The sequence below is a fragment of the Poeciliopsis prolifica genome, unplaced genomic scaffold, assembly GCF_027474105.1.
Source record: "Poeciliopsis prolifica strain line A6 unplaced genomic scaffold, Auburn_PproV2 SCAFFOLD025, whole genome shotgun sequence".
NCBI classification, from domain to species: Eukaryota; Metazoa; Chordata; class Actinopteri; order Cyprinodontiformes; family Poeciliidae; genus Poeciliopsis; species Poeciliopsis prolifica.
This window is the reverse complement of record NW_026562400.1, coordinates 1,479,873-1,506,537: the sequence shown is the minus strand read 5'-3', so window position 1 is coordinate 1,506,537 and position 26,665 is coordinate 1,479,873. Positions and strand designations below refer to the sequence as shown.

General features: G+C 37.4%; 1 protein-coding gene across 1 annotated transcript; it reads left to right on the top strand.

Moving 5' to 3' along the window:
- The first annotated feature begins 763 nt into the window (after positions 1–763).
- sh3bp5b (SH3-domain binding protein 5b (BTK-associated)) lies at positions 764–26,548 on the top strand. Its single transcript, XM_055047386.1, has 9 exons — positions 764–1,057; positions 2,817–2,879; positions 6,872–7,000; positions 19,206–19,370; positions 19,527–19,657; positions 22,340–22,382; positions 22,602–22,821; positions 24,200–24,556; positions 25,639–26,548. The coding sequence occupies exons 1-9, from the start codon at positions 980–982 to the stop codon at positions 25,839–25,841; spliced, it is 1,389 nt and encodes a 462-aa protein (XP_054903361.1). The 5' UTR covers positions 764–979; the 3' UTR covers positions 25,842–26,548.
- Positions 26,549–26,665: the final 117 nt, after the last annotated feature.

Below are 26,665 nucleotides of genomic sequence, written 5' to 3'. Positions count from 1 at the left end.
TTCACCATAAAACTGTAGATAGCTGAGTTTTAATCAGAACAAAAAGAAAGACAGAAATCACAATCATTGCTTTAAATTTCAGATTCCGTAGGTTTGAATAACAAAGAATAAGCAGCATATTTATGCTTAATTCAGAAGTAGAGTCATTCATATGAAGAGTTCTGCCCTGAAACACGTACAGGCAGCCATATTTACAGGAATGCCTTCCAGCTGCAATTAGTGCAGCAGATATTTACCTCTGGACTTTATAATCTGAATATATTTAGAGTGTCTGAGATGACCAACCTCCAAGGCTGGCATCTTGTCTCCCATTCTGCACCTGAAGTTGTTGCAGAACTGGAGAGCTCTTTCAGTAACAGATTGGTTCATCCTTGGTGCACAACCAGTTTGGACAATTATTCACGATATGATATTGATGTAAAGAACTTTGAAGTGCTTTTGCTGAAATAAGATACAAATAAAGTTGATTGATTGATTGATTGATTGATTGATTGATTGATTGATTGATTGATTGATTGATTGATTGATTGATTGATTGATTGATTGATTGATAAATGTACAAATCATCTAGAATAGAAACCTGAAAAACCTGGGAAATAATTCCACTCATTTTTGAGAACAGAGCTTTGAAGGAACTCGGTAGGATATGTAGTTGTTTCAGAGGCAGAGGCACTGATCACCCCTCATACAGTGCGCTGCCTCGCTGGAAGGGGGCGGACCCGCTCTGAAGCGGAGCTCTCTGCTCTCAGTTTGCTTCATCAGCTCGGTGCGGAGGGACAGCAGAGAGCAGACGCTGCTGCGCGGTCTGACGGACAGAAACAAACATGTTCCTCCATGAATATCATTTATTTTAGGCTGATGATTCCCATCTGAAGCGGTGATTGCAGCTGGCGACCTGCGGAGACAGATGAGTCTGCGGCGTCTCTGGTGGGTCTAACGAGTCTTTGTTCGGCTGTGGCATCTCTCCTTCACCTCCAACATGGATCATTCAGAGAAGGAGCACAGGTCAGACGACGAGGCTGACTATGAAGACGAGGAGGTGGACCCCAGAATACAGGTATCATCTTCCCTTCCTTTGCTTTTTGCTGGTTTTATTTTATAGACTAATTACTGCCCAGCCATCTGTGTCCCCTGGAGCTGCCTGCAAAGTCCAAGCTTACATCAGCCTCCAAGTCAGAGAAATTATGGATTTTAGCTTGTTAAGTATTTGTAATCTTTTGGTTTTCATCTGCAAACACCGATAGGACGTAAATCACTGTTCACAGAGAGGACAGCTGGTTTACAAGCAAAGCTTAAATAAATGCAAAGATAAACAAGATGACGAAATCAATCAATCACTCAATCAAGTTTTGCATAGAACAAGTAACAAGGCAGTTCAAAGTGCTCTACGTCATAAAAACACTTAAGATCACACAGAAGCATTGCATTTTGTCAAGTGCTGAGTAACTTCCCTCAATGCAGGATTAGCTATATCTAAATAAAACAACCTGGATAGTTTTAGAATAACTAGCTTCAACATAAACAAGTCTGATGTTTTAGATATTTAGTAAACAGAATTGATGGAAAATGTAATCTAACAGAAAACCCAGTAATACAACACAAAGGTTGTGGGTTTGAATCCAGATCTGGTGTTTGCTTGTTACGTATGCATGATTTCTCTCTGGGTACTCCAGCTTCCTCTCACAATGTGTGTGTGTTGTTTTGTCCTGTGTCTTTTGTGATGGACTGTTGACCTGCTCTGCATGTTCTCCCCCAATAAACACTGGAAATGTGCATCATCCATTTATCCAGGATCAATCTGTTTGTCCATGTTTAAAGTCTGGCTCTTTGTCATAGATTCTTAGTGAACTTTGGTCCTTTTATGATTTAAAATAAAACTGACTGAAAAATCCTCAGAACTTTGGAAGATACAAAATGTGTTTGACTTACACAAACAGCTGCTGCTAACTGGGAGGGAGGAATAAATGGAGACATGAAATGTTCTTCTGGATATTTTCATGTTTCTATTTTTGAGGGTTACAACCATTCACATCATCACCAATCAAGCGACCGGTCTCAAAACCGGCAGCTGTAGATTTATTGATAGTGAAGTGTATATATATATGACCGACTGATACTATTGGCATTCTTACTGAAATAGATTAATCTTTTTATTTCATAGCACATGTTGTGTATTATTGTGCTCTAAAGCTGCACAATGTATCAACTTGTAATCCTCAAACCAACATATATGTGGGAACATTCAATCTTAACGAGCCACTGTTTCTCAATATAGAGCTTGGAATCGGCCAGTTTTCCCTTGATTGGCCCAGACTGATGATCTGCAGTTCAAACATGAAAAAACGTCCACATTTTTCTTCTTGATTAAACTCATAAAAACTAACAAACCTCTCACCATTTTTCTGAGTTTATTAAAATTTTAGGTGATACTGCCTTTGTTTTCTGTTTGATTCAAAACTACCACTCTTATGAAAGAACCTGTTTTGTGTGTGTTGTCGTTGAAAAGTCAGCCTGCAGTCAGATCTCAAAGAAAGCTCTGAATCGGTATTGGTGAGGAAAAGCCTGATTGCCATGGCTATTGTAAGCAATTACTGTTCTGCTTAGTCATGGTGGACGAGACCTTTAAAATATTCCTACAATACGCAACTTTGTTGATATGATTCTTTGTCAGTGCATTCAACAGATCTTTCTACCGCTACTTACTCTTTGTAGTTGCATGGACAACTTATTTTCTTGTGTTTTATGATAGAAGTTGCCATCTGTCTTTTTTTCTTTATTTCCTGCTGTTTAAACCAGAGCTCTCTTATCTCTTCTAGGGGGAGCTGGAGAAACTAAATCAATCCACCGACGACATCAACAGATGTGAGACCGAGCTTGAGGTCAGTTCATTGACGTGCAGAGTGCCAAAAGTGCTGCAGGTTGTGTGTGCGTCATCTTTTGACTGATAGTGGATGTGACTGTGGGGATCTCCACCTTTCATCAGCTAAGGCTTTGTTTCTGCAGCTCAAGGCCAGAAGTTTAGAGGAACTGTCTCTTCCCCCTTTAGAGATGTTTTGTCCCTAAATGTCCAACTGCTGGTCTACACGACAGTGTCTTTTTTTAAGCTGAATCTTACCTTGAGCTTTGCCCTGTTATCAGGGCAAGCCGTAAAGTTAGTTTTATTTTATGTCAGCAGGTGTAGAAAACTGTAACTTGTTGCGAAAACAGGGTATATTGATCTGGGCTATGGTAATACACTGGCTGGTGTGAAACTTAATAGAAGTGTTCAGTAATGGCTCCTAACTGAATAGGAAGTTAAAGAAGAAAATAAACCAGAACTGCAGAGAGAGTGTTATCATAAAGTAGAAACTAAATTCATGAATCAAAACCTTTGAATCCTGTCTGTGTTGTACATTTCCATCAGACATTTAAAATTCAAGAAAACTAGTTAAAATTCATCCAGTCACATCTTAGGGTTATCAGTCCAAAAATATATTAGAGCTGGATGTAGAAGCAACCTTTTCTAGTGTTTGGAGTACGCTCTGTGGTTAAATTTTACCAATATGAAGTAGTTTGGCTTATATGGAGTTATTTTGCTTTAGTGAACAAGGACAGCCACAGATGAGCCCAGAGGTGTGAATGTGATGATATTAGGGTGCAGAACTTGTTAAGGGTGACCTTTACCGTGCTGTTGGAATATCTTGCATGGGTTGTTGCTGTGAATTGTACTTTGAACAGTCTGCTGTATTTTAAATATTAAACTGGCAAATTCTAACTTGTGCAAGTTTTGTAGGAAAAGTGTGATTGCTATAAAAATTTAACCAAAATCTGCAGCTACTGCACAGCGGACACAGGCTTTTTTATAAAAATGCATTACTAATCTGTGAGTAACATTAAAACTTCCTAAAAGATTGTGACTTTATTTTGTTTTAAACCAGAATCATATAACGTATACAAGTTATAAGTTAGATTGGAATATGACTGAATTTGTGTCTTCAAGTGACATTACTGCAAACATTAAAGAATGAGAAGTTCCCCGGAGAACCTTCAAAAAATGTCTAAAAATAATTAGCATTTCTTTTATGACACTTCTTCAGCTGGTGGCTCCCTGGTGCAGTGTTGTATTTCTGTTAGTATCATCATCTTGTTAACCTGGAGAAGATTTACAGCGGTGGAATTGCAAACATAAATGGTTACAGTGTTTCGCTGATGACGCCGTTTTCTTAAGCAATTCAAGTATGACGGGCAAGCAGCATGAGATTCAAACCCTATAAATGACAAACTCTATAACTAGTTTTGTGAATTAAGGTTGTAATTTCTTCCCAAATGTAAATACAATTTCTTGGAAAATGATCTCCCTTTTTTCCCTAAAACATGACGTGTATATAGTAATATTTTTATGTTGTTTTTTTTTTTTTCAAAAAGATTTTTCACCATAACACAATATGATAAGAGAACAGGAAGTAATGGAATTAATACATGTACAATTTTTTTAAGTCTGGGTAAAGATAAGTATGTCAGATACATTTTTCAATAGCATTTTGACCCAGATGGTGAAAAAGCTTATTCCTACCATGTGGGAGGACAAAGTCTACTTTGTGAGTGACAAAAATATTGAACTTTTTCACAAAATCTTGATAGTCAGTAAATTGAAGACAGATTTTTGTTTGCTGGTGTGTTTGCCAATTTATTGGAGTATCGCTACAGCAGAACAACTAAAAGAGACTCAGATTGAATGTTTAGAGGCTGAAGTGGGTCACAGTTCCAGCATCAGAACGGAGGGAGAAGTACTCCTCTGTCGGCTACTCCTCTCTAAAGTTTGTGAATTACAAAAAAAGATCCCAGAAGTTAAAATGACAATGACGAGCCCATCTATCAAATCAGTCATTTCAAAACACTTTGAAATTTTTTCTAAAATGCCACATTCCTTCAGACCCACCTTACAGTGTCATGTTTTTATGACTATAGTCCAGCACTTTTGGCATTGATCACTCAAAGGTTGAAGTGCTGGCTCGTAACTTTTCATGAAGTTGTAACATTTGACTTTTGACACAGATATTGTTAAAATTGTGTTCCTTTTTTGACATATGACCAGGGTTAAAAAAGGTCACAATTCCTTATGGTTTTTACTGTTAGGTCAGCACTTTATGCCCTCTTAGTCACCGGTTTTCTAGAAATCTGGTCAAGTAGATTACAAAACCAAAACCGATGTACCGTAAATAGTTTTCCCAAATGTACAGATTTCAGACTAGTTGTAGTTCTGAACTTTTTATTTTATTAAGATGGCAAATAGTTCTTAAAAAATTACTCTTGTCTTTATTTCTTTTGTATTGCAGTTGCTTGTGAACACAGTTGTACATAGGTATCTAAATGTGGTCATGACAAGCATCAGAATAGAAGGAGGATTTATCATGACACTGGTGCTGGAACCAGTATCATGGTGTTGGAACCAGATGGACTTTGTTTGTATTTGTTATTTAACCACGAAAAGAAACTCATTCAGATTAAAAAAAACTTCTTTGAGTGTCCTGGGCTATACAGCAAAACAAGACAATTTCAACCTTTAAATGTTTTCCATACAACTGGTCTGAGTTTTTCACACACTGGTGATTAACTGGGATTTTTTGAACAATCATCTCTTGGTTTTACAGACAATGAATGGAAAAATTTTAAATATAATGAGCAGCTGTTGTCTGGGCCAAAATGCCGTTATGATGTAAGAGGAAGGGAGGAGAATTTGAGATGAGTGTTCCAGGTTTTTGTCTTTAAAATATTGCAATAGACATCTGAAAAATGATTGAACATGTATACACTGAACTACAAGTTAAAGGCTTGCTGTTCAATACCAGCTCAGATACCTGGTGTTTCAGTGAACCAGCTGCACAAAAATATGTTGTGGCACTGATGGACTTCCAGCAGTTTTCATCACCATAAAGGTGATGAATATTAGATGTTTTAATAATATCTATTTAGGGTTCCTATATCCTCTCTTACTGTAATTCTTGGGTGAAGCATTGAAAAGACCATATCTAGAAAATGGCTGTAAAATAGTTAAAGCTAGTTAAATTGAAATTCTTTCAAATGTTTCTTCTTTTTATTGCCTATCTGTTGTTTGCTCATAATGTTTATTTCAGTTGGACAAGTGTAATGGCATTTAAAAGATGAAAACCTCAGTCGTTTCCTTTAATAAATCATTTTGAACAAAGTACTTTGACATATAATACATTTCTTTCTAGTTTAAGAGGGCTGAATCATAAATGGATTTATTGTTAGTAGCTGCTCACAACAAATTAGCGTTGCTCTGATGTTTCTGCTTATTATTGGAACAGAGTTGTTTTCATGAAAACTGTGTCAGCTTGGCACATGGTGTGATCATTTAGCCCAAAGTAAATACAAAAAGTAAATACAAATTCTGCCTGGAAACAAATGTTTCCATTTCATTATTTGGACTCAGTTTTTCACAGCTTCATTTTTAAATTGGTGGTTTTGGGTGGTGGCTTGGTTGTTTCTTAACATGACTCACAGAAAAGGGAGAAATAAGTTCAGGCTTCATTTCCTCCTCTAATACATTTACAATCTGAACAGAAAGGGAATTAGAGGTCAGTGGTGACATCCACATATGTATCAGGAGCCATATCTTCTGTTAAACAAAAAATACAGAAGTAGTAAAAAACATAGAAGTGAAAAACTTCTATGATTGTGACAGAATGACACAGAATAATGTTTTAGGAAATTGATCCACCTGGTCAGAGGTCATGAGAAAACCTTCTGACTCATTGAGGGAAAGTTTATTGTACACAAAATACTTTTTTATTAGCTATGACAAACTTGTCTGACCCCCAGATCTTGTCAGCTGAAAGCACTAAATGTCGTGTTTCTTTGTTTTTCTCAGGATGCGAGGCAGAAGTTCCGTTCAGTGCTGGTGGAGGCCACGGTGAAGCTGGATGAACTGGTGAAGAAGATCGGGAAACCAGTGGAGGAATCCAAGCCTTACTGGGAGGCCCGCAGATTGGCCAGACAGGTCAGTCATTTCCAAATGACAATGAACACAAAATATGTTTAATCTACATTTTGTATGTCCTACACTCTTTCTTCTGTATTTTTATGACTATGACTTGATATGCTTTATAATGAAATAATAAACATGATGGAGCTGAAATGTCTTAAATGGCTATAAGTGTCCAAACATAATTATCTTCTCATTTTCTGGTTCTTTTGAAGTTTTTTTCTTACAATTGTGTTCTTCCTTTATGCTTGCAAACCTCAAAATTAACATAAAAAACTATGCACTGTGTATGCACTTCATTATGTAAAATTATGCCCTCATCCTTGATCTACTTACTGCTTCCACTTGTTCTGTCTGCAACTCATGCTGGGCAACTTAATTTTGCCATCTGTAATGATCCAGTTTGTCTGTTTACCTGAAGAGCTTGTCAGATTTATTTGACTTATTTGCAGTCGAAGGTTTACTAGCGCTTAACAAAAGTGACATAATAGTACCACCACCACTACTACTACTAATACTACTACTAATAATAGTAATAATAATGCATTCTATGTTAAGTTGTCTAGAAAATGTTTGTGTTTATCAAAAGTATCAGTACAGCAGAGGAACTGAAACATTTTAGTCAAACCTTCACAATAAGAGCCTCAGATGTGCACTCTAAAATACAAATGTCATATTTTAAAGCTCATTTAAATAACTAATAGCATTCTCTCTGTTTGTTGTTATGGACAACCCTGACCGTCCTCTTATGACATTGTCTTCAGTCAGAGGCTTCTTCAAGTTTGTTATAATCCAGACTGCTAGAGGAGATCTTTCCTGCCAACAGCCAAACCCATCTGCAATAACTCTTTAATTAAATGAGTTACGTGGAAATGGAAATAAACCATTAGGGATCCATTAAGCATTTTTGAATATAATGAAATTAAATTAAATGAAGTTGTTTTTGTCCCCAAACAGACACAGAAGACATGAAAGAGGCTTCATGTTGCAGCATTTTCCTTCAGATAATTCTTTGGGGAGTGTTTCCTTTAGTTGAGTTGAATAGGTCACACCCTGTTTTCCAATTTCTGGCAAACACTCCACCCTAATGCCGAGCTTGGCTCATTCATTTCTCCCCCAGCCTCTGTCCTTCAGCTGGTTCTGGTTGAACTGAAAACTTGTCCTTCATTGTAATGGTTTAAAACGATACTCCGCACTCACGCTGTGGTGCAGCTGAACTGATAATTTTAAACAAAGTCTTACTTCCCTTTTCAGTGTGTATAGATAAAAGGGAAGCATTTCTGCATTTCTCGATAAAACGCCACGCAGCTGCAGCAGCTCATTCAGACAGACACCACAGGAGTTTTAAAGGTGTTGGTGTGCAGTTTAGTTCTCCTCTCCAATAAGATTTTCTTTTGATCTTTTATCAGAAGAACCCACGGTCTCACTTAGAGCTGCATAAGCACTCTGATTATGAAGGGTCCTGTGTGCTGAAATGCAGGCAGTGGTGAAAGAGTTTCTGTGAAGTGATGAGGCAAATGAACTTCCCTCTTTTTTGCCTTCACGCCTCTTTTTAACCTGTGAAAACAAAGTTTTCTGACTTTTTGGTTGCTATTGTCAGAATTAAAATACACATTGTGTTAAAATCACCATTTTTCAAGTTTCTACACAGCAGCAATACTATCTGAGGGATACTACCATTTCTAAATATTTATTTTTCAGAAATTTGCCTCCTGACAATAGGAGAAACATTTGAGTCCCAAATGTTTCCAAAATAGATGTTAAACTTAGCTTAATATTTTTAGATAACTGAAAGAATGTGTTTTAAACATTTAGTTCAGACTCATTCTGGTTTCCCAGCAGGACACACGTGTGATTGCTTTTTTTTCCCTCTTACCTGTTGGGTCACCTGCTGCCCCAGTTTTATCTAGGTCTTCTCTCTGCATTTATTTATTTATTTTCACTCTTCAGACGTTTAAATGCAGCAGCGTAGCATCTGAATGAGCTGCAGAAATCTGTTTCTTTGTTGAAGAAATAAACAGATTTCTCACGACACTTCTTTTGCATTTTGTTTTTCTCCCTGACTGATATCAGCTTAATTGTTATGTTTGCCAAAAATTAAACTAGACACTTTGGTGATTCTATGCAAACATGTTTGAGGGGTTGAAATTTCTTCAAACACACTTGAAACACTCGTCTATTTTCATTTTTCTATACATAACCTTTTAAACGCAGAAGTATATCAATCCACTTCTAAATGTTAAAAATCCCATAAGATTAATCCTAACCTCCTAATATTAAGCTGTGTATTTGAATAAATTCACATGAAATATCATTTGTTCCTGAATTCCGGCTTTGTTCTCGTGCATCTTTTCATCCAGGCGTCCCTATAGAGACTTCTATTGTATTTGTCTTCTTCTCTCTAACGGCCACCATCTGAAGAGCAGCTTTTATCTTTTTATCACATCTCTACTCTGCACCCAACCATGGTTTGCTTTATAACCATAAAAAGCAAAGTTCCTATTTGCAGCGAGCCATCACAGGAAACTCACTGACTAATAACTATGTAAGCAACTGCAGTATTGTTGCAGAACCAGGTAGTTCAGCGATGATGAAAATGTGTTTCATTTTGTCATATAATTCAATGTTTTCACCAAGTGTCAAATTTTTTTCATAAAACTACTTCCTGGAAACGGGTCAGGTCACATTTGAGCAAAACTAGACCCATTTCTGTTGTTGTTCTGTACTTTGATGATTGCCGAACCAAAAATAGAATAAGCCACACACACTCTGTTTTGCTTTAGCCCTTTATCTTTCACACTTTACTCATTTCACAGCTGAGCTGAATGAGATGTTTTTAGTTCTGTTTGTCATCTTTGTTTTCAGCCTCAGAGGTTCAGTGATTGACGCTGCTGTTTTATGAACATTTTGTTGTGTTGATCACAAATTGGGTTGGAACCAAAGGTTTGACTAATCTGATTTTTTTTAAATTGTGCTATTTTTATATCTCTCTTAATCTTTTGCTGTTTCTCTTTTTTCTATCAGTTTATTCTTCCAGCTTTTTTGAGGATTTGAGATGTTTCCTTCCTGTACTTCTGCTCCTTATCATTCATTTTCTTTTTTGTCCTTTTATTCTTGTTTTCTCCTTTGTCTCTGTGTTGTCTCAACTTGCATTTCTTCCTCTTTAATGTCATTTCAGCTTTGCTCCATCTCCATCATTGGCTAATGCACACATACATGGTGTTATAATGCCTCCCCCACTTTAGTTATTAAGAAGCTAAACAACTGCAGCTACAGATGCATGACAGTTTCCACCCCCACAAGTGGCAGTGGTGGTGCCAGCCGACCTTGATTCTAGATAAAAGATAAAAATGACGTGAAAGGATTGAATATTATCAGATTTCTGGGCCATGTGACAATTACATTTTGTACAAATCGTTATGTAAAAATCTTTTCCTTCTGATTACCCCCACATGTTTAATTGTTATATGTTTAATTTAAAGCAAAAAGCTCCTTTGTTCATTCAGACAATTAGATGCACTTGTTTGCGTAGCAGGGTGAATATGACATAACTTGTCACTGAGGGTTTTTTGCTATTACAATTAAGTACAAGTTTATTGATAGAGCAAGTTTTCACAGACTTTGCAAGGACCCAATAAAACAGGCAGCACTGTACAATATGGTTGCCGATCAATCGATAATTGGAATTTATTCAAAACTGTTTGAAAGAAGAAAAAAAAATGCTTTTTTTTTGGTTACTTGTTTTTTGTTACTGGCTTTTTCAGTAGGGATGCACCGATTGCAGTTTTTTGGCCGATCGCTGATTACCAGTCTTTTTAAAAACGATTTTGGCATATAACGTTTTTTTGTCAGAAATGGTGCTTAATATATCAAGAAGGTTGCTGAATTGGCAACAATGGGGTGACTATTGTTGACTGTAAATGTGCAGATATGACCAGCAAATTTAAAGATTTGGCACCGATAAATTGGTGCACCCCTAATTTTCAGTGATATCCTAATGCATTCTGGATTGGAACAGCTGTCCCAATCCAGAATGGGGTTTGGATTCTGGATTGGGTTTCTCCCTTTTCTCCTTCTTAGTATCTTAATTGCTGTAAGACTTTCTGCCATGTTGACCTTTGGAAGCTCTGTTCAAACCACAGAAGGGGGTCGGCCATGTGGTATTTATTCGATAATGTGACAGTGATGCAGCAGGGCATTATGGGTGTTTCACTGAAATAGTGAAGTAATATAAGTGGTTTGTTTGTGTTTTCTCTGTGTAGAAAGTCATATGAATCAATACATACTGTCATAAAAGCAGTATTAATATTAATCCATATGCACCTTTCCTTATGATGTAGCAGTAGATTGTATTAATGATATTAAATGGCTGGAGTGCTGACATTAATAATAGTTTGTGTAGTTAATTTCTTTTCTTGCATATTGATCATTAAAAAATCATAATACAACACAACACAAATCAAATACAAACAACGTTTGCATTGATGTACTGATGAGGCCCTAAAGTGGCCTGAAGAAAACCAAGAAAATTTCTGTACAGAGGCAAAACACTGGAACTTCTTTGTTGGGAAAACCCCCATTTATTTTATTTTATTTTATTTGAGAAAGACCATAAATTGTCACAGTAACTTTTTCTAGTCAGAAATGTGGCTGTCATGCAGAGTTCTGTGCCCTCTACTCTCAATGACAACTTTTCTTGTTTTTTGACTATTTGGGCCGAGCTAATAAATTTTCCATAAATCAATTTCATGACCTTTTCAGAGAAATGCACTGTCCCTTCATATTAAGATAAACTGCTTTGAGTTCAAACTCTTCCACTTGATTACGTAGAAGAGATTGTCCAAATGGGAGGAGTGTGTGTGCATTTATAGGTAACTTGATTAATCATCATGAAATCTGGGTCAGGGTGGCAGAACTTAGGTTTGCTGAGTTGGTGTGTGTGTTGCTGAGTCTGCTCAATCTCAGTTTAAACATTCAGAGTTTTTTTCAATGTACTGAAATATGTATGGGATCCGGTATTCCACTTCAGTTCTTACAAGTCACTTTAGGACAAACATTAGCCAAACATAAACTTCTTGCTGCATATTATAAAATGTAAAGTTTCAAATTTAAGCACGCTGATTCTGAACATCCAAAAAAAGTAAAATATGTAACATTCTCTCTGTTTTTTTCTCTTCTATTGTTTTAGTGTCACATTTTAAAATCAAACCTCCTTACCATGCTGTTTATCTTCCTGCTTTAAAATTGAACAGAGATGCAGTGAATCTGCTGATATTCTGTATTTTAAAGGATCACATTTTCTGGCAGAGAATGACTCAACCACGCTTCATGAATCTTACCAACTGAAATCAGCCACCCACTCAGTCGTGCTGCCTCACACTGTGAGTCTGCAGGTTTTGTTGATATCTTGTCGGAGAAACTCGGCCTAGAATGGGAATGTGCAAAACTGGGATTGAACAATCATTTGGAAGACATCTGTCAGTGTCTGATGATCAAAGTGGTAAAAGAAAAATGTCAACAGACATGCAAATCTAATGAAAACCCATCAAATTTGATAAATACCTTTTTATTTCACATCATGCTGTCTGCACCTTGGCCTGCCAGCTTTAGAGGCTGGGGCTCCACAGATCTGGGAAGATCTAAGCAGATATACAATTTAAAGGTGATGAAGTGAAGCTTGAAAAGACATACTGTGTTTCAGTGTTAAGGAAACTGCATGAAATTTTTGGAGAAGATTTTCCACTGGAGCTTGGAGAAGAAAAATGCAGGACGATAAAGTGAGTTTGCTTTGATTGTCAGTGATGAGTGATACATCGGAAGGTAGCAGAGGTCCTATAACAATGAGTTAAGGGTATGACTGTTGAGATGTAATGGTATGGATTTCAGTTTACAGTTATATAGTGAGGGCTGTAAATTATAAGCATCTCTAAAACCTTGTCATTCACAGTTGGTCTAATGTATGAAGTCCTTGAAGTTTGATTATAAATGGATGTTGACTGGACACACAGTGGACCTTTGGTATTCACAGGCGCTAGGGACCATAACCTGCAATATCTGAAATGCACAAACACCTGAGAGCCCCTCTCGTTTATATTAACAATGACAACATTAAATATGCCATGATATAACAGTTTTATGGACAGAGGATGGTAAATAACATGATTCTTAATCATTTAAATGTAAGCACATTTAGTGTCACATTTCTAAATGCACATTGTGTTTACAGATTGAAGGTTTAACCATCTTAAATTTAATATTGTTTGAGAAAAACTGTCGATTTTTAGATTGAAGAATAAAAGACTGCAGGGGCGTTGTTTGATGGGGATTAAAGATTGTTTTTTAAATCAATTTTTTAAATAAGAGAGATCGTAAAACTTAATAATGAACTCCTACATGGTAACCAATTTTTTTCTCTATACTGTACCATCATCCTTTGTCTCATTTAATTTCTTATCCTTCATTCCTCCTCCCCCTGTTTATTATCATCCCTCCTCTGCTGGAGTTGAGCATTTTCTGGCAGTGCCAATGCACAGGAAGGTAATGATGGATGGAGTTGAACAAAGGAAGGGATGGAAAGTTGGATGAAATGATGGAGAGACTTAGTAGTTGGTGGGATGGAGGCAGACGAGGCTGAAGGTCACAGCCATCTGCTCCTCCATTGGTGCATTAACACTGTGGGTGTGAAGTAGAGCATCTGTGTTTCTAGTACAGTTGCAGCATCTTTAAAGCTGTGGGGGGGAATTAATAATATATCACCAAACTCCCTGCCGCCGTTCGTTGTTTTGTTGCAGCCCTTTTGGTCTGATCGTTACAGTGATTCTGTGGCTTTCTGCGGTGTTTTACTACACAGTCGCTTTAATGTTTTCCTTTGAACTTTTCCCACTTCTGAGCTCCAACTTATATCTGTGTTAATTTGCAGTTTAAAGAGCGTGAAGTGGACATCAAAGCGAATACGGCGCTTCCTGCTGCTGAATCGAGTAGTGGTTTCCTACTCAGAGTGTGCTCAGACCATCTAGGCCAGTGGTGGCTTTATCAGGTTCTGTTTGTTGGAATAATACACAAGTTGAAATGATTTAGTGAGAAGTTTGAAGGCAGAGTGATATTTTTAGCCCTGGATCTCAGCTGCTGTGTGGGGCACAATTTTCTCTTGTTGCGCTGCTGCTTTGGTGTAAATGAATTCCCACATTCGATTGAGGACACGGATGAGGATAATCAAATTTACCATGAAATGGGCCAGTTCAGGTCACTTTGGAAACAAGTGTCCTCCAGTACTCTCCCAGCCCTCATTGTCCTGATTATTTGAGACAAACATGTTTATTTGTTCTGATATATTTACTCAGTTTACTTGGTTTAGCAATTCTGAATTCAACTATGCAAAATGGTGCATCAAGATGTCTGCGCTAGTATCGGTTCTCTTTTTATGAAAATCATGTGGCAGTCAAAAGAAAAATGTGTTATGATCAGAAAACTCAGTTCCCTGAATATCTTTTTTTATCGACAGCCATTATGGATGATTATCTCCTCCTAGATTTTTAGGCCAACAAAGAAAAAAAGAACAACATGGCAGATATTAAGTGTAGTGTCAATCAGCCTGATGGGAGTCTGCACAACAACTCAGGGTCAAATCATTAGATTTGATTACATATAATTGTCAGGATGCTGCAATCTGTAAAATATTTTTATCTCACCGGTCTGATGCATTTTATAACTATGAATGTTTGTGTCTATATTTAGAGAAGTTGATATGTGGCTTATGAAAACAAGTAGCAACATATATAAATTATGCAATTTTGCATTTGAAGACATTATTTTGGAAATTTAAGTTTATTTTATTTCATCAAAGCAAAATAAATAACAATGGATATTGGAAGGGAAGAATCAAAAGAGAATGGGATATAGAAAGGAAATGTGAAAGAAGATGCACATTGAACGATAGAGGAGACTGTAAAATAATAATGTAGTACACAGTGAATTAATGGAAGAAGTAAAATATGTTGAATTTCAGACATGGGTGAAAAAAACTCAAACATAATATACAATCACCATTAGAGTAAGCGCCAGGACTGAAAAAACTAGGTATTTGTGTCACAAAGTACCACAGTATTAAACAGTAATGCACTGTTTTAAAAGGAGGACCCAGACGCTCTTGTAACAACACATTTGTAGATTAAAATGAGCTTAAAAGGAAGCAGCAATGTTTGTTTTAAATTTAAAGCCACACTGAAGTCAAATGTTTGCGAATGTCATTCTTTGCATACATTTTATGTGCATTTTGTCTACTTTATTTCAACACATTTTACTCTTCAATGCTGGCACAGTAAAACAGAAGGGATACAGAGTTTGCCTGTTCATCACATTGATTGGCTTAAGATTAAGATATTGAAAAAAAAGGGTCATATTCTGAGTTGTGCCTGTGTAAAGTTTTTTCTTCTTTTTGTTATTGCCCATTTACTGCCTCCTCTTTCATTTTCTTATTCTTCACCGTCCCACTTAGTGAGTGGGGTCTTTGAACACTTGCTGCTTGGTGACAGCATTGATGTTTCTCTTGCCTGTGGCTGCCGTGTTGATGCTGCTGAGAGAAGTAGGGCAAAGACGATGAGGCGGAACAAAAAAGTAAATGGTTTTATTTGTCAGAGTGTATAAAAATAACGATGCAAATCGAATGGGCTTGAAATGCAATCAACAAAAAGTGGGAACAAAGTTTCATTGGGTTACAACACAAAGGGTCAATAACAAGTTGAAAAAAATATGTTTTTTCATAGATAATTTGTTTATTTGGAGCATGTTTACTGATTTTACTACATCTGCTTTTTTTGTTTGTTTGTTTTTGTTTGTTTTTTTTTCCCTGCAGCAAAAGCAGCAGTGTTTCATGTCTGTACTGACAGATTGAGGGAGGTAAAGGGTGGGATTGGTGTCAACACATGAAAGATGAGTTTATTGTCGGCAACGTGACAGCACAGGAGATGGAGAAGGAAAATAAGACTGTTTCTTTTTGCTCTGTTATTGATGAAGAAAGGGCAACAGATCTCAGATTTTTCTAACATTGCTTTGACACCATTCATTTAAACTTTGGCAGGAAGGTGATTGAAAATAAACAAACATTGCAGCTGCAGAACTCAAACAAAAATTAGTTAATTATGCTCTTTGAAGCCAACTAAAAACTTCAAACTATAATTCAATGTTTCAAAAATCATTAGAATTGAGGTCAACAAAATACAACAAAAAGTAGCATTGATGAAATTGAAGAGCTGCCAGTTCAATCTAATTAACTGAAACTGTTCATTCTTGTTGCAAGTCATTCAGGCTTAATTCCGTGTAAGACAAGTGTTGACAATTGCATTCAGAAAATCATAAAATGCCAGTAATTAAAATATTAACAAAGGAAACCAGCAAATCAAATTGGCTAGTGATGTGAATCTTGGTGTTCAACATGGTTCTGTTCTTGCTCCTATATTATTAAAGCTGCCAGAACATAAGAGGCTAATAATTATGTGCTTCAGTGGAGACATATGTGACTGATGAAAGAAATGGAGATGAAATGTAGGTTCTGTTTAAGCGTGCACAAAATTATTATTGTTTCTTTAGGCAACATATTTTAAGTTAAACCAAATCATTTTCTAAAAGTATAACTTTGTTTCAAAATATGTGAAATTATTTTTTTTAACCCATGAATGTTCATTGCTGCTTAAAAATGATGGGGAAATACTTTTAAATGGCTTCCAAAAGCAGTCAGTGTTCTGATATTTGTGAATGTTGAATAACAGAAAATATGGACCTATTTTGGCTGCTGATTTGTTGAATTCTTCATTTTTCACCCCATTATGAGACTACATGGGTGAATAAAAATGGAATGGAATTGAATATGAAAGTCTTTATTATGCAGGTAGTGACTAATCTTTTCAGACAGGTTCTTTTGGTTGATTATTATATTAGCTCTTCATTTAGTTTTTTTATACCCGGTTGTCTCTCTTGAGGTTCTTGTTGCTTGCAGTTGCAAATGCAATACAAATATGTGATGCAAAGTTTTAATATAAAAGGAAATAGTGGTGCTGAAACAAGAGACTATTTTTTTCTGCAAAGCTTTATTATCTCAGACAACTTTATATCAGCATCTGGTCCTAACCCTCTTTAAATCTATCTGCAGTCAGGCATTACTAACCACAATGCAGCAGTGGATATACACTTAAACTTATAGGAATGAGAGCAGTCTCATGGAGTTGTGTAACTTGTGGTTCTGGGTGGAAAACAAAGGTTGGTCCATGACTGCAACAAGGCGGGAGTTGTTTGGATCTTGCTGTGCTGGCGTAACGATGTCTGTAGATAATGAAGTTACAGTGAGCATGTGGTGATGTCGACCTGTCTGCAGAATTCAGCTGGACGTAAGCCAGCCAACTTTCTGGACGTAAACTGTTGGCAAAGAAAATATTCTTGGAAATCAGTTTTCATGTGACCACATCACATTCAAGTGACACGGTCACTTAAATGTGACGTCAAATCCATATAAAGTATGGATTTGGAATAATTTAATTTGGAGAGATTTTTATAAGATTGCTGCAAGAATATAGAGCTCAGTTATTGTGTTCTGCTTTTCAGACCAAAACAGCTAAATAATTCCATGACCTGCTGCTCTAATTTTGTTTACAAGTCTTCAGATACAGCAGAGTTTACATACAGGGTCCAGAAATATGCAACCATCCAGGTTTTCGCACCAGCATGCTTTGCTCCCAAATAATATGATTTTTGCATCTGTTAACTCTGTCCTTGCAGTATAAACACAGCTCTGACATTTTTTTCTAAGACAGATAACTGGCAGCCCAGTGATGATTCAGCACATTAACATCATGTACTTTCTTTATATCTGCAGACACAGTTTGTGCTTTTCTTGCATACAGTCATAATTCAAAAACTTCTTATACTGAGTTGAAAGCAAGGTTATCATCATTATTCAACATATTAACCAGAAGTAAATATCTTTACAGTACAGTTTTAAAGTTTGAAATGTTTGCGGGGTTTTGTTGTTGAAAAGGTTGCAGCATTGTGTTAATTTATTATCACGACTGCTTTTTTTGTTCTTCCTTTAAACTTATAAAACACAGTTTAGTGCTAATTTGTGTGCCTACATTTAAAAAAGCTGTTTTCTATAAAGTGACAATTTATGAACATTATACTTGTCATAAATGCACTTTAACCATGAATCATGAATTGATTCTTTCACATCCACGTGGAACCTTCTCCACCCGTGTGATGTAACTGAGGCTTCAGTCCGGGAGTGTGACAGACATCTTGTTTTGTGTAAACAAGATGTGTTGTTTTTGTTGCTGCAGCTGAGAAACTTTGGCATTAAAGCTTCACATGAAACACAAAGGCGAAGTCACTGATGTGTTATGCAACAAAACATTTGAGCAATGCAACAAATAGCTTTGTGACAACAAGCAATGTTTGCTTGTTGTATTTAATATCATGTGCCTCTTTCTGCACATTTAATGTCTCTAGGCTCAATAATGTCTGCAGAATGCTTCAAAGTTTGTTTTGTAAAATCTCTAAGTAAACTGAATGGTTAGACTGGAGTCCTTTATGATTGAGGAAGTTATTCAATGGGTGTTTACAGTGTTGTGTGTGTGTGGTCATGTTTGTTCATACAGATGGTGTAATGCTGATGTCGCCACAAGCTGCAAAGTCAGTGACTTGATGCTATCTGCTAACCTAACATTAACATTATGAACTGACTGTAACTGCATTATAACCAGGATCAAATTGAAATGTATGCAGTTGTATGAATGTATGAATATATAGTTTTAAATATATATAGTTTTTATAGTTTCAGAAAATGTGAATTTGAATCTGTCTGTAGGATTGCTTGGATTAATCTGGTTTCATATTTCTGGATTTGAATATTGTGTTGGGGGATGTGACCAGCAGCAGCTTATCTGGATTTAAAGTGACAAGAGGCCCTGAAAACTCATCTTGAAAAGAACTCAAAAGAGGCAGAAATGTGCAGACTATAATCTTATATGAATTAGATTTTTGTGCAAAACATGGATTGAACATATTTTGTATAGCTCATAAACTTATCCTAACCTGTTCAAGGATGCATAATACTTTACTTTTAAAACTTTACTATCTAAGATGTGTTGATGCTATAAACTGTACAGTTTGCTGTAGCTGAAAATTGGTTTGAAAAAGGCAGAAATAAATTGATTTCTTCTCATTTGTCCAAAAGGCCCAGCTGGAGGCCCAGAAAGCCACCCAGGACTTCCACGGAGCCACCGAGGTTCTGAGAGCAGCGAAGGAAACCATCTCCCTGGCTGAGCAGAGACTCCTGGAGGAAGACTACCGGCAGTTCGACTCCGCTTGGCAGGAGATGTTGAACCATGCCACCCAGCGGGTGAGCAGAGGCATTTATTCCCAAAGAAATTTGCCTTGTGTAGGGTCTAACTTGTAAAGAATTTTGTTTTTTACCTACAACACACAGCATAATCTGCAGTGCAATCATTTGTTAAACAAATATGAAGCAGAGGTGAATAGTCAATGGTTCTTCTAGGTGATGGAGGCAGAGCACACCAAGACGAGAAGTGAGGCTTTGCACAAGGAGACGGCGGCGAAATACACAGCAGCCAACAGCCGCATGAAGCAACTGGAGAAGAAACTGAAACGAACCATCAGCAAGTCCAAGTAAGAGCATTGATCTGCAGCTTTGGCACATTAAATTAGATCAGTCATAATGTTGTTGCTACAACTTTTAACAAGACCTGAGATTCAAGCTTTTTAGATTTAAAAGGCACCCAGATGTTCTTTTTTATATAAACATTTTTTTATTATTTTAAAAGTCACGCAGAATTAAATCATTGCATTATTAAACCTAGAATTATGTAACAAAGTGCACACCAAGACTTGAATACTGTCAGAAATGTAGTCATAAAAATGGTGTCTGATTTCATCCGTCCATTGTCTATACCTGCTCAGTTTTATTCATTAGAAGTGAAAGCAGCAGCAAAACTATAATTATTGTTATCATAAATAGTCTTTTTTTAGTTATATGTTGTACCAACCTCTTGGGTCCAAAAAGATGTCATGATCTATGTTAGTTGGATTGAATATGTATTTTGCTTTATGTTAGAAAGCTGATAAATGTGTTTTATTATGAAGACTTGCTGAAACTCCTGTCGTCATCTGCTGAACTGATGTTTTCGAGAAAGTAGAACATGCCAAACAGTTCCAGGAATAAATACATGTTGTTTTTAGAAATGCTGCTGAGTTGAAACAGATAGTTGGTTCACCATTCTAGAAGTCCAAGAATTTATACATAATAAAACAGACAAACCAGAACATTCTGAAGGTGAAATTTCACATTAACCCACCAGGCAGGTAGTAGCGGCTGGTGATGAAATCAGATATATATCTGCTATAAAACCTAAAATACAACATTACATACTTATTCCGCTTTGATGTTGATTCATCTCCATTTTATTAAACATCTGAGACACTGTTTAAAAGTTTCAATAGTTTGATCATTTCTTGTCTTCTTAAATGGTCATTTTATTTTAAATGCTAATATACACCACACAGAATTTCATCAAAATTAATCATTAAAACCAGTAATCATGTCAACCATATTCTGTAAATTTTTCCTTATGTCCCATTTTGCTACTGCTGCAATTTTAAAACTATATATTCATACATTCTCATAAGTTTATGAATTTCTGATGCCACTGGTGTTGATAATATGTTGATTAACCAGATAAAGGACTTGTTAGAATGGATTTTACATAATCATGCATATTTTTAGTGAGTTCTGGTTTTTCACAGTGGTATTTTCAGCTGCGTCTCGCCTGGATGTGCTCTGACAGCTTGTCCTTTGCTGGTCCAGCATGTGGACACAGCATGGCGGCGAGCCACAGGGCCTCCAAGCAGACTCTCACTGCATGGCTGACTGCTTGAGGTTGATTTCAACCAAATGTTCTGCTGCAAGCCCAAGAACTGTATTTCAGCACAGCAGCATCAGTTTCTAATGTTCTTTGTTCTGTCCATCTGTTCCTATAAAATACCATAATGACCAGTAGTGTGACAAAACTGAACCAGGTGCAAGATGTTTCAGTTTTCTATTTTTGCAACAAGGTGATACTTTTCTTTTTTTCTCAGAGGAAAGTGGTTAATTCAAAAAGGATAAAACCTTGTTGTATTGAACCCCACAGAAACAGTCAGGTGATTTTACACAGGTGTCTAAAAAGGGGAAGTCTGGCTAAATGTGGTGGAGTCACAAGTTGCAGTGGAACTGCAGAATCACATGATAGAAAATGTGAAAGCATAAAAAATCTCATTACTGTGTGAAGTTTTATGGAAAAGTCCCATCAGAACAAATTTTAATGCTCATTGGACAACAGGAACAAACCAGAACACATTTCTACACATTTTTGAGTGATGAGTTTTTATGTTGAACTTAAATTTTACATTTTATTATAAATTTAAAAACATAAAAATGTAAAATTACCAGTCTAGCTCCAGCACACCCTGTTTTTGCCTGCTAAAATTTCGCTTTTCATTCTGCAGCTCTACAACACTACAGGCTTTAAGGCCTTAACCTCTTTCAGCATCTTCAAAACTGATCCTGATTCAATCTGAAATGTTGCGTAAGATCCTCTGTCATGTCCTCTATCTTCATCTCACAGCTCAGAGTGAGGAGGGGGGCGAATGAGCCCAGGCAGGCAGGGCATGTCTGGACAAGCAGAGGAAAATATCTCTTTTTGACAATGATGAAAATTGTTTGTTTGTTTGAAAATGAGCGTTTTCAGAGAGTTTAGCAGCAGTGCATAAAAATCCAGACTTGAAGCAACTGAATATAAAACCTGATGAATTTAAATTTTAGGATCTTATTGATATAAGTTGTCAAAACCTCACCAGTATCCCACTTTGCATTTAGCTTTTAATGCATCAGAGCACAATGCAGTAATTCATAAATCATGCTGTTGGATTCTTGGTTTCAAAACCTCTGAAGCGTATGATGCTAAATGTAGCTGCCCATTTTTGGTATACATTTATTGCTGATCATTCACCAATGTATTCCAAAATTCAGACTTAATATTTAAATAAATAAAATAAAAATATTCTCTGAAAAGAAAAAAAAAATTAAATAAATTACATTTATTTAAAATTCTCTTTAAAATAAAAACTTCTTGGATGCAGCCTCTCTGCATCAGAAGCTGCTGCCTTGCTGTGCGTTGCTTTGGCAGGGTATTAATTTGTTTTGCATCGCCTGCTCATCCAACATCTCAATGCCTCTGTGATGATGTGGGTACTGCTCTGTATTGTGTTTTTTCACCCCTTCTAATCTCCTCTCCTCTCACCTCTCCTCCACAGGCCCTACTTTGAGATGAAGGCGAAGTACTACCTGCAGCTGGAGGTACGTCATGACTATTAAACTCTCACTGCTTCAACTTTGGATGAGGATTTTGCTTTTTGTTTTTGCTGAGCATGTTTTTGCTGAGCATGTAAAATCAACACTTGAAACCAAAGATGATACAGTCAGACTTTTGTTGTCTGTCTGTATCATCAGACAACAAAAACAAACTTTTCCATCTTGTAGCATCATTTATCAGTTTGCTCCTCTTTTCTCCTCTAGAACCTGAAGAAAAACGTGGATGAGCGACAAGCCAAACTATCTCAGGCCAAAGGAGAGTACAGGACGGCTTTGAAGAACCTGGAGATGATCTCTGATGAAATCCATGAGCGCCGCCGGAGCTCCACCATTGGGCCGCGCAGACCGGGAGTCGGTGCCGAGGGGGACAGCAGTTCTGGGGACGACGTCTCCAGCTTCAAGTTGGAGTCGGATGGAATTTCCAGTGAGTTCAGAGTCAAGTTTCTCTGGTTCGTTCAGCTCCAGAGAAATGTTTGATGAACTTTTAGGTTATCAAGGTTTTCCTGTCTTGTGAGTACTTGTTGTTGTTTTATATCAAATCTAACTGTGTTCAGCTGAACAATGACAGAAACAGTGTGTCCTGCAGAAATTTGATTTGTAGAGATGTTTTACCGTGAGATAAAAAATCTAAATCTGCTTCATGTGTGGACAGGAGGCGTGTTCTTATCACAGCCAGGGGTTCTGCCTTTTTAAAGACTTTGTTGTCATTCCTTTAACAACTGATTAGGGTCGAAAGCAAAAACACGAGAGATTAGCGTGCGTTCTTTAAGCTGCACAAAAGCAGCTTAAAGAACACACAGATCACATTTTCTGACCCAAAACATCAGAACATGGAGGAACAAAGCTAAGCATTTTCTAACAAACCAGGCATTTATTACTACAATGGCAGTAAAAAATGAATTTAGAATTAAAAGTAAAATGTCCTCCATAATAACAATAAAATTAAAATAAAACACACTTCCTCAGTTGATGCCAGAACAATAAACAGTTGCATGTTGAGTCATATCATAATACAATGTATTCACCAAAGACTCCACTGAAATTTCTGTTGATGCCAAAGATTCGTTGGGAGATCGCTAATTTATGTCCAGAGAGAAATTACAGGACATGAGAAAAGCCAATGAGACAGGAATAATTTATACGTCTACCAAGTGATTAACAGTTGATGGTAAACGCTGTAAAATGAGTTCTGGCATTAAACTTTCACCACTTTAATCTAAACAGTCTTGGTCAGAATCCCACTTTACCACAGAAAAATAACTTAAGTTTTTTTTTTTAAGAATTCATATTTTTCTGTTTTTCTTCTTCGTTTTCTTTAGAATATTTCAGCTGAATATGATCCGAGTGGCCCCTGCAGCTCATTTTTTGCTTCAGATAATAAAAACATCTCAAATGAAGCTCAGAGTGACTCAAGCAGTGGAGATGCCCACAAAACTCTCCCTCCTCTTTCAGATCACGTGGTTTGGAAACGAGCCCACAGAATCTGAATATCTGTCTTGCATACCTATCAATATGGCCTATAGATTAACTTTGAGTGTGAACTATGGTAACAGCAGCCTAGTTTAAGGAGACTCTGAGCAGAGGCGCGTGAGGCTTGAAATAAGCCGGGACACTGACTGAGCGTTCACGTGCTTCTGTGCTGAAAACGAGATGCACTCCCTCACAGAGAGACGTGACAGCTCTTGTGTCTATTTATATCACCATTCTTTTTTTACTTTGAATCGTTTTCTATCTCTTTTGCTCCATCACCCTTTTGACCTTTTCCTCGCTGTGTGTTAAAACCAGCTGTGTCTTTTCTCCAGTGGCCTCGGAGTGTTTTGATGACGAGGCGTGTGGCGGGAGCAGCTTCATGTCCGAGGAGGACTCAGAGACCCGTTCCACCAGCAGCCTCGGGTCGACCCCCAGCAGCCCCCAGGAGCTCCTGTCACCCTGCCCCTTCGCCGGCTCCTCCTCCTCCTCTGGAACGTCTTCATCCGACTGTCCGTCTCCCACTCCCTCCTCGTCTTCCTCCACGTCATCTCCGGCTCTTGTTTCCCGGCCCTGCAGCCTCGACCTCCCCAGCACCGTCTCGCTGTCGGACTTCGGCCTCATCTCGCCCGTGCTGGGACCTCGCAGCGAGTGCAGCGGCGCTTCGTCACCCGAATGTGACCTGGAAAGAGGTGAGGGTGGGGAAGATGCACCTGGATTTAGAGGGGAAAAAAAGAGGGGAAAAGTCTTTTGAGTGAGTTACAGCAGAAGAAGAGGTCACTCACAGTTTCAGCCCTGAAAGGGTCATCAAAAATTGTGGAGACTTAACAAGGCTCTGTGTGCACACTGTACACACAGAGAGGAAAACGGACAAAACCAGAGCAAAATAAATAAATAAATAAAGTGAGATGGATGGAATATCCGGATCTATTTCAGTTCAGGTCCTCCATCTCCTGCTATCTGCTTGGCTCACACCTGCTCCCCTAAAGCGTAAAATTTGTCAAAGTGACAGTTGGACCCAGCGGCTCGTGTGCAGAGAAAAAACCCACCTGCAGATCCGTATCCAGACAGAAAATTCTTTACATCCCTTCGGTCCAGTGGAATGAAGAGACTTGAACTCTGATGCCACCAGTCAAGTTCTCACATGTTGCATTTAAAATCAAGAAACTATTTTATTATTTCATTTTAGTTAGCATTTTCATTTGAACCTGGGTTCATATGAGCATCTTATAGTATGAAAATATTGAGTAATACCACAATCTCTTATAGGATTTATATCAGAATTTTACATAAAAATATTTAAAATCTATTGATTTTATTTAAAATGGAAAATCTTTTTTAATATTTCTGCAGAGTATGTCAGCCCCTTTTTTCCCTACCTTTTGTCAGCAGTTAGTTAAGCTATCTGCTTAGCTTGCCTGCAGTCTGCTGCTTGCAGACATGTTGCTCTTATCATGCTGACTGCAGCTTGAAAACTTTTTCTTCAAAAGTGATGGATGTTGCTATTTTTGTTGTCACGCAGTAATTTGGCCTTTTTTCATCTGGAAATGTTTTCAAACAGCCAAATATGTTTTTCTTGTAGCCAGATAAAACGTTGTGTGGAGCAACTGCAGAGACTTTTCTGGAATTCAAAAAAAGAGGTTAAATTAAGTTTGTTTATATAAGTAAACTTTTAGGATGCCTGATGGCAGGATGGTAAATTTCTATAACTGAAAAACCTTTACTGAACTTTTCTTTTCTCCGTCATTCAACCTGATCTTCTTCCTATCTGCAGGTGACCGAGCTGAAGGTGCAGAGGGAGATCTGGACACTGGAAACGTCGTCTCGACTTCCAACACCAAGAGGAGCTTCAGCCTTGAGGCTCGCTTCAGTTTCCTCAACCTGCGACGGCCGCGAATCGGCAACACCAAAAACAAGGAAAGCTGTCCCCAAAAGACTGAACCGGGACAAACAGTTGTTCTCGTCAAGGGAGTCTGAGGAGCAAACAGGAAATATTTCAGAGGGACTGCAGTTCTGCAGAGACTTGAATTCTGAAACAAAAACTCCTGGAACTCTCTTGGGTTGTCAATAAGCTACTTTCCACTTCTGTAGTCCAACTCCACTCCCCACGGTTAAACAGAACATTTAGAATGTTATATTTGATGTAATTTAAGCTTCTTTTACAACCTTCACACACCCATGAACTCTCACACCAGTCATAACAAACTCTGGTAAATGATAAAAAGAATTAGTTACATTTTTCTCCAGTAAAATAATTATTATATGACAAAGCTACAAACCAGCTGCCTGCAAATAACCTTTGACCTGGGTTTGAATTATATATAACAGTTAAATGGCTTATAGAATGGTGTAAGGGATTGTTCTCAGCTTTGTTCATCATTTAAAGGAAGCTGGAACACAGTGGAGGGCAACTAACTAGCCTTTAGCCTTATACTCTATAATACTGATAAGACAATGTTGTGTTGTATGATATGTGTTTAATATTTAGGACTTAAGTGTTAGAAATGGTTTATGGGACACAGACTGCAGTTCAGGAAAATTACAGCTCGAGTTTCTCATTTGTATTTTATCCCATTGCGTGTTTTAGATTCCTCAGTGCACAACAAGAAACTGTTTAACATGTCTACTTTTACCACAAGTGGTGCAATTTAACTTGAATAAAGAGAAGTTGACAAAATTGCAAAGCCTTACTCCTCTAATCAATTTAATTTTAAGGCCCAAAGAGAGAAGAGGCTTTTTTTGTTTTTAAATACATTTTTTTAGGGGAAAATTTCTTCCTGGCTCATCTGATTTGTATCCCG

Coding starts and splice junctions, on each gene's coding strand:
- sh3bp5b (XM_055047386.1), top strand. CDS start 980: ATGGATCATTCAGAGAAGGAGCACAGGTCAGACGACGAGGCTGACTAT. Junction 19,371..19,526: donor TGAACCATGCCACCCAGCGG/GTGAGCAGAGGC, acceptor TGGTTCTTCTAG/GTGATGGAGGCAGAGCACAC. Junction 19,658..22,339: donor CGAACCATCAGCAAGTCCAA/GTAAGAGCATTG, acceptor TCTCCTCCACAG/GCCCTACTTTGAGATGAAGG.